This window comes from Microchirus variegatus (assembly GCF_963457635.1).
Source record: "Microchirus variegatus genome assembly, chromosome: 1".
NCBI classification, from domain to species: Eukaryota; Metazoa; Chordata; class Actinopteri; order Pleuronectiformes; family Soleidae; genus Microchirus; species Microchirus variegatus.
Window position 1 is genome coordinate 7,301,715 of NC_139802.1, and position 12,245 is coordinate 7,313,959.

Here is a 12,245-nt window from a genome sequence, read left to right on the forward strand (position 1 = left end):
AGACTGCACTTGCATGTGGAATCAGCCAATGTCAGAAATGAGGGTGGAAGGTGGGCGATCAGCACACCTGGTGAGTTGGTGCAGCGCCCCAATGATGTGAATTATGATTTATTATCGTGAAATACGTTTTTATTCATTTATTTATCACCTTACAAATCAAGGGGCTTATATTTTTACCGACGTGTCGAACAGCATAAAAAATGAGGATTGTCTTTAATGGAATTTGGCGTGGATACAAATGGCAAAAGGAGGAAATTGAGATGAGATTTATTTTTGTCATTTGGAGTCAGCAGTTAGCAGACTTTCCAAAATAGCAGACATGATAAGAGAGACAAAAGGAGGATACTGTTGAAAACGTCAACAATAACAGAGCGGATTTTCATTGGAAAAAAATCAATCAATCAATCAATGTTTCTCGTACGCAAAAGATACCAGTGCTCACGAGATAAAGTATTGCATACGGGCATGATGTCTAGGAGACCATCCACATTTCGGTCGTTGACCAGTCTAGGTACAGTGGGTTTTTGGACCTGGACCTGGTCTAATGAGGTCTATAGATATAAAACAAAAACGGTGAAATCTCCCCTTTAGCATTTTCTCAAATCAAATAAAGGTTTCAGAAATACATTAGTGGGTGTCAGGCAAAGTTAATGTATTAGCTAGTGTAAGTGTCACAAAAAAACAGACAATCAGTGTAGAAACAGTCACACTGCACATTAAGTTAATTTCCCCCTGACTCTCCCCTTAAGTGCTGAATCAGAAGCTGGTGTAAACAATGACCGAAATGCAGTGGTCGGTCCCCCAGACATCATGACCGCATTTCTTATCTCATGCGCATGAGAAACGTTTTAATTATTATTTTTTTCTTCCCCATGTCCCTTGTGGGGCTCCGTAGTTATCAGTCTAATAATTGGTAATAATAATAATTGTAATATTACAGTCAATGTCTACTCTTTTGCTTGGTTACTGAGCAGCACAGAATCTCCTCAAGCACAGCTGCTTCTTCTGTTCCCTCCCTATACATTTTTCTTCCGTCTTATCAAGTTCACTAAACTGCGCGAGTTAGTGTCTGTCCAAAACTTTCTCAGTGAGGCACTCACGGAAATATTTTTTAAAGCTTTTTTTTTTTTTAAAAAGAGCAGCTCTGTTTGTCACAGAGTGAGTCAGGGTGTGACACCTTTTACATCATCATCCATTCAAATGTGCAAACTTCTTCCTGAAGGAAGTGAGCACCAGAACCCTGTACATAAACCCCAAATACAAAAAAAAAGTACTCTTGGCACCCTTTATCCCACTTCCTGTGTGTGTGTGTTCTTGTATGTGTGGCTTTGTGAGGACCAAAAAAACCACAAACTATAGCGAGTAAGGGACATTTTGGGAAAGTGAGTTACATCTTTAAAGGACTTCAGGTTTTAAGGTTAGAATTGAGTTTAGGTTAGGTAAGGGTTAGGGTTAGGCATTTAGTTGTGATGGTTAAGGTTATGGTAAGGGGCTAGAGAATGTATTATGTCTATGAGGGTCCTCAATATCTATGCTGCACAAACGTGTGTGTGTGTGTGTAACATTAGTCCATAGGGACGAAAACATGGTCCCATTGAGTCAGACTTAGCGACATAGTGGTTTAATTTGGGATTGTGGTTAGTTTAAGACCTGTTGTATGGTCAAAGTTGTGGTTAGGCTACACCAACAAGAACAGCAGCACCAACCATATCAGTGATTGACACTTGATCGTGTGTATTCTGGATGTGTTCTGACCAAAATAATAAGGCTGCAAGAATTCATTGATGAAGTAATTGGCTACTAAATTAAGCACTTTTTTTTTGCTCCTCTTTGACAGTTTGTTGATAAAATGTCATTTTCGGGGGCAAGAAACAATGATTTGAATATTTACTTCTGACATTTTATTAACTAAACGACTATGAATTGACAGATTGATAATGAAATGAACCCCCGGTTGCATCCCGACTGAAAAATATTCAGTAAACAAGTCAGTAAGTGTCGTTAGTCGCTAATGAATGTGCCAATGAAGCTTCTCGAACATGGGGCACAAAATCTTTGTTGAACCCATAACACGCATCATTTCATGTTAACATTTTGAAAACATATAGCTTATTTCTTTTTGGAGAGGCGAGTGTCAGGTAGCCTGGGCTGTGTAAACACCGCATGTCTATAGTCTGGGAAAGCAGATTTGTCTCCATCTGATAAAAAAAAAAGAAAAGTAAATCTGAGGTGTACGTGCCCAGCCTGCTGTATATGATTTAAATCTGATTATTTCTGCTTTGGTCACAAAAGAGACTGAAAATGTCAACATTATGGTGCAACTATAGGACTTATTTTCTTGCGTCTGTTAACAAGCTTCATATTTGTGCACACACACACAAAAGAGAGAGAGAGAGGGCATGAACGGGGGTGTTCACAAATACAGGATATCCAAGACGGCTGTCATTGTCATAGACGCTCTCATATCCACTTAGCTGCTTTACTGCTGTCCTTTTGTGTTCTCGTGCTCAACAAAGTCACCCACAAATCATCGGCACTGGAAACAACGGCCACGTTTTCCACTCATTCCTTATCAGTGGAGGATTGTTCACTGGCATGCATGACACCAACTGAGGTACTGTGTATTGGCTTTTTTTTTTTAGTTTCATTCTATCATTATTTTCCTTGTTACTTTGTGCACATGCAGTCCAGTGAAAAAAGGTGTGTTGTGCTATAGAGAACGAGACAAAAAAAAGGAGCGATTTGCATCAAACTTAGATAGATAAACAGCTTCTGGAGAGATGGCAGAGCCAAGTAAACATTTCAATAAGAATATTTTCTCCCTTCAGTGAAGTGGAGTAAGCCACCACTTTTATAAAATTGAATGGAAATGAATAACAAATGATCTGAGTGGATTTTCCCTGCTGCACTCTCTCCTTGTTGTGCTCATTTCTTTTTAGAGCACATCTCTTTTAACTCATGACACATTTTCACAATCACCAAAGTTCTTCTTTTTTCCATCTTCTCTATTATTTCTCCCCCCCCCCTGCGTGTATCTGTTTTCCATTAGACTTTATAGGCCATAGTAATTTTGATATCTTTGCATGTTAGCAAATTCCCATCGTTGGTGTTAAGGTCTTATCCGAAGTGGCGAGTTTGAGCAGAGGGATGTTATCTGTGTGAACGGATAAGACAGAGGCAGTCTGTGTCTGTGCATGCAGGTCTGTTTATGTATGATGTAGTAAACCTCTGTTTGTGTGTTGTTGTTTTTTTTTTTGGTTTGTTTTAATCTAGATTGCCTTGGGTGGGTTTGAATGAGTGGAAAGTGTCTATCATTCAAATTTAAACCTGGTGAACAGGATTTCGGTGATCTGTGGGCTGGGCTGACCAGACAGGAATGAGTTTCAGGGTTAATCCTGTCAATGGAAAACTGCAACTGGGAAGATTTGTACAAAAAACAAGTCTCTATCACCCTACAGCTACCGTGCACTGTACAGTAGATACCTTTTTTTTTTTTGTTGCAGCACTGCTCTCTAGTTTTATGATTGTAGGTTTCTAATTTTATGATCTTTGCTTCTCCAGTCAGAAGGCAGCTCCGACTCTGCTGGTATTCAAATGTATACGAATATACTACCCAGTCTGAGAAATAATACAGGTGTCAGGAGCCATTTTAATGTGGAAGCAGTGGACTGGGTTGATAAATATTTCCAAATTGGATCAGCTTATTATTTCGCCCAAAGTGACTCTGAAAAGCAAATTGGACACTGAAGGGGATTTTATTCGCAGCTTCTGATGTTATATGTGTTGGGAGGTTTACTGCAGCTATTCAGGGCAGAAGAAGAGCCCACAGTTCTCTCAGTCTCCAATCAGACTCTGTTGTGTGATTATTATCTTTTTCCAATATACTTAACCAAAATAGTTCTTGATGCTGTTCTGCTAATTTAGCACGACGATAACCTTCTGCGTTCTTCTTGTCACTACATGCAGCCGCAAAGCGTGGACATTTGTGCATGGCAGCGTTCATGGATAAGAATACAGTTTGCTCTTGTCTTTCATAAAACTGCCTCGTGAAACCTCATGAAAATAATTAAATGATGTTAAGTAGCCTATCCTTTTTAACGCCCGTGCCTCTTTTCCTTTTAATTTCCTCTCACCGTATACGATGGAGCGCAGTATGTATAATTAATTTGTAGTAAACAGGAAACAGTATGTCACTAACTTCAGTGTGATGCAGTTTTGCTGCTGAACAGTAAGGGTCACTTCGGTTCTTTTCAGTCATTAACTATGGAGGAAACAAGGGCACAATAGGCATGGCTAACAATGAAGAGGCGCCTTTAATATGACTTTTGGCACAAAGGTCAATTGCAGAGTTCCCCTCTGTGCACACATGAAACTTTACATGAATGACTATTGGTATCCCCTGCCAAGCTCAGTGGCTAAATCTGACCAATGAGGCATCATCCGGGACCTCAACCAGAGGAGGTCATTCCCATGATTTCCCATTTAAAAATATCAACATTCATATTGTGTTGGAATACAGCTGGGGCTTTGTTTGGCAGTCTCAGAAACATCTGCGTTTCACATCTACCGGATAATGATTGGGAGCCGAGGTAGAGTTTGTTTTGGGCCGCGTGCCATGAGGAAGTTGGTCCATTTATCCTTAAGAACAACAACACGTACAAAAAAAAGAAATCACACCCAATGTAAGCCTATCACTTTGTTTCTCTGATAAGATACGGTTACATGATGTGTCTTAATTTCTTAGTTGGAACGATTCAAAATTATTCACTTTGAATGTGTTTCGTCTTATCAGCAGAAATCAGTGGAAAAAGGGGCCGTTTTTGTTGTTGTTGTGAAACACTCAAGACGTTGAGTGGCTTTGAAAAGGAAAATGTTGAATCAACACCTGCTGCCAGCCAACAGTGACAGAAATCTCAACACTTTTTTTTGCTGAGCACTATGGGAAATAAGGTTGTCAGTCACTGACCCCCCTCCCCCCCACCCCCCGCCAACACCTACCTCAGATTACAATATAGATTTGCATGCATACTTCTAAACCACTTAAACAGCACAAAGACCGATTAGCTTTGGAATTTGTAGTTTTCCCAATCACAAACATTGTGCGATTCTAAAAAAAGTCAAGACAAGTCCCACTAATAGACAGCATTTCTGCTTTTCCACGGCACTCCTCTACCTCTAAACCAAAAACACCACGATTTCACACACATCAATGACGCTGAATATTAATAACTGATATTTTTAACCTGGTTTATTTATCTCTCTCTCTCTTTCTCCCTTCGCAGCATTTGAAGATGATGCGATTGCCTTTTCTGTGTCTGCTGCTGCTGCTGCTTCCAGCCGCTACTGGTATGTTCTCATCTCTGTGACGCTTTCAGGTGATAAGCATCTTATCTGGTTTATGTGTGTCTGCGCTGGCAGGTTTTTCTCACCTACCCGTGTATCACCATCGACTGTGCTGTATGCACCGGGACTAATGTATGCAATTCACTTTCGAAATGACACCGCTTCCTAAAGGAGTACGGTGCCGCAGTAAAAGAGAAAAGTATGCGAGGGGGAAAAAAGGTTATTAGCAACCATTGCTTTAGTTTATTGACAAGATGATGATAGTCTCCGCCCCATCAATTAATTTTACTTTTACCTGAATTGAATTCTAATGAATAATGATCACCAAAAGTTGTATTGTGACTGCATCTCTGTGTTTTTTTCACAGCTGTATCAGAAGAGAATGAAGGATCAGGTGATGACGGTATGTAAACGTCTTTAACTTGTCTTTCAATTGGCTTAGTACGGGAGACATTTTTTAAAAATAAACTAGTGCAGTGCAGGAAGTATGTATTCCTATGAGCACTGCACAGCCCTGTTCAGAATGTTCTGTTTAGTAGTACCGCTTTAAAAAAAAAAAAAAAAAAAAAAAAAGTAAAATGAAACTTAAGGGACAGGAAATGACATCCGCCACAGAGGCTAGTGAGAGCTAACAGCAGTTAGCTTTTGGAAAAGTGATCATTTGCAGGCTCTAGCAGGCACATTGCTGTCATATATAACATGTATCCACTGGAAAGATAAATCCTCTGAGGCTGGAAGTATGTGTAGAACTCTGTGCTACACTGTGGAGCCAAGAATAGAACTTTTCGCGGAACGTGTAACTTGAAAAATCAGTGAAATTGCTCCAAAAATTGTGAAAATCAAGGATGCACAGCATTATCCAACATATTAGGGCGATCTGACTAACAGTCGGGATATGCCCATCACAGACAGACAGACAGACACAACTTGCTCTATAGATAGAGATATTAAAGAAAGACAGAAAAAAGCTGAGCGTTTTTATAATACGCTCATGCACCAACAAAGAGAATATTTTATACATTTGTTTAAAAAGAAATGATCTCACTGTAATTTCCATTCTCATGCCCTCTGCTTGTTTCTACATGTTTCTAATATTGTCAGTTCCAAAGCAAGATATTTTTTTTCCCCCCTTTACATCAGGGAAGCTAAGTGGGTACTTTGGGCGATGTGTAATGAACCCATGTCAAGGGTCACACCAGGCGTGTTTGTTAATAGGACCTGGTGAATTTGATGTCAAATAGAAAACATATCATATTCATAATGCAGGAAAATCTTTCTCACAACTTTAACCAAGAGCTGCGGGATTTTGTGCGACACATTTTTTCAGCGCTTCCATTTCATACCTCATTTGTGTTTCCCCTCGTTTAAAGTTGTGTTATTTACTCACATTTTGTGGCCTCTGGTTCAGATTTCTCATCTATACTTTTGGTTTTTCTGTGTCCAATGTTGATTCTTGTTGCTTCCTTTATCAGCATTGATTAAAGCCTTCAATCAATATTGTTGCCCAAAGACTAAAACGATATGCTGACTCTTACTGATTAAAATAATAGATTTTTTTTTTTGTACCGTAAGCAGCAAATTTTTTTCTCTTCTTGTTTTACAGATAGTGATGATGAGGATTTGAGTAACATACAAGGTGAGTGATTTTCTGTATTGCTTTGTGTCACATCCACTAACACAGTAATGGCAGCTGTCCAGACGAGAGTACGGGAAGGTTATGGCCTCTGTGATTGCCGTCAGTAAGTCAGCATTATATTTTGGATGCTCTAGTCCAGTGAGGTCCATTGGCTCTCCCCCACTCCCAACCATTACGCCATGAATGGAATCAATTAGCTCTCTTGAGGACTCCTGTGGACTGTGCCAAAAGGCCAGTGAGCACGGTGACATCTCCGTCATCAGCAAATTAACATTGGCATTCTAATTCTCTCTCCGTCACTCCTCATCTCTGCTTTGATTGACATTTGATAGAACTACAGATCCGTTAAAAACAAGGCTGCAACTAGGCCAGGGTTATATAGTTATAGTTAACCAAAACTAAGTCTTAAGTTAAAATTCGGAGTGAACAAATTATTTAGTTAAAGGTGCATTATGTAATAAATGTAAAGCAACTGGTCATAAAATCCTCCTAATATGTCACAGAGTCTCAGGAATAATGTTCATATAACAAACTGAACTCACCAACAACAACAGTACAGTCAAAATATTTACATTAAAGCAAATCGTTTGCAGACTGCAAATCATGTTTATGTTTTGAAATCATGTTTTGGCATGTGGCGCCACCTACTGCCGTCTACCAATCATTGCAGTCAGTAGAGTCTCAGCTGCCGAGCAACCACGGGTTGCCAGTTACGTCAGAAAACGAAACCTAAAAGACCTCTGTATTTTGAATTTGAATGTAGTAACTGTTTTTGGCCACATTCTTACATGTGGTGCCTTTAACTGAAATAAAAATTAAAAAAACGACAATTACTTTTGATTTACCTGCAGGTGTTAAAGGTTCAAAAATGAAATTAAAGGATTGGAAAATCCATATTTGCTGTCACATCCTTTTCAGCGTCTACAAGTCAAGGCTTTCAGTTAATACCTGAAAAACTAAGACTTAGACTAAAACTAAATAAAAATGACTAAATCATTTGTTGAATTTACTAAAACTAAACTGAAATTAAAAAAAAAGCAAACTGAAAAACTGAATTAAAATAAAAACTAATAATAATAATAACCTTGAACCAGGCAATCGTGATAATTCTAAAATGACTCAAGCGTCTTACAAGTAAAAATTGGTGGGTGAGCTAAGATAATGTCCTTCGGTATCTTTGGACACAGCTAGATATAGTCTCTCTGCCAGTGTGTTTGTATGCTGCAGCTGGGCTATTACCTGTATAATTTAGTTCAACTATCATTCGTCTCATCATACTCTCAAGAAAGCAAAGAATCAGACTTCCCAAACTGTAGCACTGTCCCTTTAAAGACCTCGATCCTCTATCTATCAAAACGCAAACAAATATTTGTTTTGGCTTGCAGCAGCTCAGCGACAATTTAAAACATCTTGATGAGACTTACGGCGACAGTGTAGCCGTTCTATTATCTCAACTGTAACCTGATCGACCTATTGTTTTTTTTCCAGACGTTCACAACAATCATTCTCGTGGTTCTTCAATTGTAGATAAAACCACAGGTGACGAAAACGCAGGTTTGACACATTGTTTTGTTATAATATCTTACAGCAAAATAAACAGTCTGAATGTTAAAACACAGATGCTATACTGTACATGGACAAACTTGGACCTTGTTGTTCAGATTTATGTTTTATGTTTCAGATCAGCTCACCCTGGTTATCACCGTCGTAGCTGTGGCTGTCGTGGCTCTCTCAGTTGCAGCAATAGTCGGTAAGTGCCCTGTGTTTTGTTCAAACATAATTGAGTGAATTGTGGAGTAATGGTTGTTTGATACACACAGTTGATAAATGCACTGCTGTAAAAACCTTCATTGCTTGGCCACAGTCGCCTTGTAAAGCTGGTAATACCTAAGCAAATAGGAAGCATTTCTCTTGTGCAGCTGTGACCTGTCTCCTTTTTCTTTTCTTTTTTTTTTACTCCCTTGCAGCCGTAATATTGGTTAGACGCCGCATGCACAGTCGACAGCAAGGGTAAGAGAGTCGCATTTACTGACTTGCAAAATTGATGTTTCATTACGAACTTGAGCTGTTCTTTTTAAGCTGGGTTTCAAACCTCCTCCTCGCTATTTTCTAAAACCCCATTTTCACCACGAACAACAAGACAAACGCATGTGTTGTCTTTGTGCAGCATACTTTAGCTGAGAGATATTCGTGCTCCGTTTGACCTCGAGTCAGCCTGCAGGTGACTGAACCAGTCTGATGGGTAACAGATTTTCTGCTGCAACGCATATTCACCTTACTTCATCCAACTCTTTAGCATCAAAATGAAAAAAAAAAAAAAAAAAAAAAAACCTTCAGCTACCGATCTGGGTCTGTCCAGACTTGTATAGCAATTAGTAATATAGCCTGAGGCACCTGCACCACTACTGAAGACTTCCCAACTCAAGTGTTTTACATGTTAGACATCAAATAATAGCCTTAAGAGTGTGCCACTGGCTCTGCATGACCAAATGGGACAAGAGTTAACCTGTTTCTACGCTTACCTCATGATCATCTCAGATGAGGAGGAATAAAACAACGCTGTAAACATAATCTTGGCGTCATGACAACAATCTGCCAACAGCACTCACACACACACAGCAGAACAGCCTAAACCAGTTATACAGAGAGATGTTCTTGCTTCACACTTTAGCACTGTTCAACACTTATTTTCTTTTTTCTTTTTTTTTTTTGGAAAACCACAGTTGGCTCGAGTAAGATTTCTGCAGAGTAATCACTTGTCTTTGTTCGCATTAATGATGGCCTGCAGGTGGGGTCAAAGAGGTTCCACGGTTCAAATTAGTTCATAACGAGTTCCTCAACCATCAGGCGAACGGGCACTGTGTGAAGGAGACACCCTAGCCAGTCTGTAAGGGTTAAATTCATCCACAGGATTACTGGCTGCCTCCCAGAGCTGCAGTCAGCTCTGGCAGTGTTTGGTGCTGACTGATGGCTCTGCTGAAAAGGAGGCTTAATCACACAGCAACCTTTGCCTTGTTGGATCAACAGTGCCTTTCAAGGTTTTAAAGTTCCACCTGGGGAGGAGGAATATTTCAGGGTGTTGCAGTCGCTGTGCACCTGTCGGTGCCCTGCAGCATCGAGCAGACATGACGCTTCCTGAAATTCACACGCAACGATGCGTGACGTTGTCCTTTTGCTTTTGTTTTTTTTGTTGTGTGTGAACAAACTGGGAATGAGCCTAAAACGCTTTGTTTTTGCCCCCTTCTCCCATCTTCAGGGTCTACTCCGTCCCCACAGAGCAGGACCACAAAGGGGGCGTCTAGTTTGTGAGGGAGCTGCAGTTTCAACTGTATAACATGCAGGCAAGAGAGGAGCAATGCACTGGCCTATGTCGTCTCCCACTCTTTGAGTCCGGACAGACTTCGACTTCTTTGCACACAACAGCCTGCTTCTCACCTTTCACTTCACTGCTCACGCCTACGCAACCTCCTATCAATACATATGCAACATGTGTTTGTTTGTTTTTCGTCCCCGCCATTTGTACTTCCACATACTACACAATTTAGCCCAGGACGTTTGGAGCTCGTTCAAATGTTCTAATTGGATTCTATTTGAGGAATCCAAATCAAAGCCAGTGAATATGGCTTAAAGCTTCTTTTGTTAAAAAGGGATAAATTAGCACAGCCAGAACTCCCCCCCCCCCTTTTTTTCACCACCTGAAACAAGACATTATTCCCACCAGCTATGCAGTGAAACTGTGTTCGTATTTGATTTGTTTTTTTGTGGAACAGATGTGCCGTTGTGAAATGGTGGTTTGAGTGAGACAAATCATGCTAATCCACTATAAGAAAAACCAAGAGCTTAGTTCATTCTCCTATTCACTTGTCTGACATCTTCTCTTCCTGGCCCATTAGGAATGACAAGAGGCATTGCACGAGGAAGATAAAGCCCGTCCTCTGTCTTCTCAGCCGCCATAAAAAGAAATGAGTGCAAATAGCCAGTGTGAACAGACTATTACAAATTAATCAACCACCATGACTGAATTATGCTTTCTCTCCAGCCCTCTTTTTGGGTTTGAAAGTCTTTCACGTTAGTCTCACAGATTAGTAATAGCTCTGAATGTTGTGGAGAAGGAAGCTGGTTGTGTGTGTGTGTGTGTGTGTGTGTGTGTGTGTGTGTAGGGGGGCAATCTTGGCAACCACGGTGGGGATGAATGAATGAATGAATGAATGAATGAATATCAACAACGCCTTTGTTTCAGTGATACAAATTACGATTAAAACGACTAAATGGCCCTATGAAGGAAAGCTTTCTATCAAATAAACCGAAGCGTCGGTTGATTTGCTGCAACAGAGAGAGGAAGACGGCAGACGAGTCCCTGTTCACAATGTCCTTTGTGGCTTCATCGGAAAAAAATTCACAATGGAGTCAACAACACTGGGTCAAACACTGGCTCCCATTCAAGCTGAGAACAAAAAAACAATTGTTTGGTTACATCTTCGTCACGGCGTACAGTGACGAAAGTGCCGCGTCTCAAACGCGACGCTTCCCGTTTATTGAACCGATTGGCAGATGTGAATATTATTGTTTGTTTTAACTGTTCATATCCGAGCAGTGTGTGTGGTGTAGACTGTTACTTCTCGAAAAAATAGGCGCCAGCATTTCAAGGGCAGGACAATCCTATGGGGAAAAAAAAGACAAAAAAAAAACATTATTTTTTTTTAACATTTCAAAATGTTTGTTTGTGTAGTCTAATCACTTTTACTGTCATTCACTAATTGTTCTGTCAGACAAACGCAACACAGTGCAACATTAACGCAGCCGTCTTCTGCTTGAATGCTGTTCACCAAAGATAGAAAGCAGTGACTCTACAGTATTTTGGTCCGTCTTCTCTTTTGTTCACCTAACACCTCTCTGCTGTGACACTGCTCGTGTAAATCTCCTGTACCATATGTAACTATTGAGCCGTTTCTTTCCCGTTATGACGCATGTGGGGAAAAAAAACGGCTGATTTTCAATGCTAAAGAAAATATGTGAACACACTGCGTTCGTTCTGTTTTATACATAATAATATATTCTTTGTGTTTTCAAGTCTATTGATCAAGTGGATGCATTGTGTCTCTTAATGAAAACAAAAAAAATGATATTTAGCTAAATGATCTTTTTATATATATACTTGTTGAGTATAAGGGGCCAAGTCTTCTCTTTGCTTTTCATTTAGAAGTTGTGTATATAATGATTGTGGTGGTTGGGAGTCGGTTTTTGGCCAAGAACTTGTTTATACAAA

At 39.9% G+C, this 12,245-nt stretch overlaps 1 protein-coding gene across 1 annotated transcript; it reads left to right on the forward strand.

The window, feature by feature from the left end:
- Positions 1-2,523: 2,523 nt before the first annotated feature.
- On the forward strand, positions 2,524-11,832 carry LOC310935942 (uncharacterized protein). Its single transcript, XM_083899949.1, has 8 exons — positions 2,524-2,614; positions 5,283-5,346; positions 5,711-5,746; positions 6,947-6,979; positions 8,468-8,533; positions 8,661-8,729; positions 8,947-8,989; positions 10,236-11,832. Exons 1-8 carry the CDS (start codon positions 2,600-2,602, stop codon positions 10,279-10,281), a joined length of 372 nt encoding a protein of 123 aa, XP_083756075.1. The 5' UTR covers positions 2,524-2,599; the 3' UTR covers positions 10,282-11,832.
- Positions 11,833-12,245: the final 413 nt, after the last annotated feature.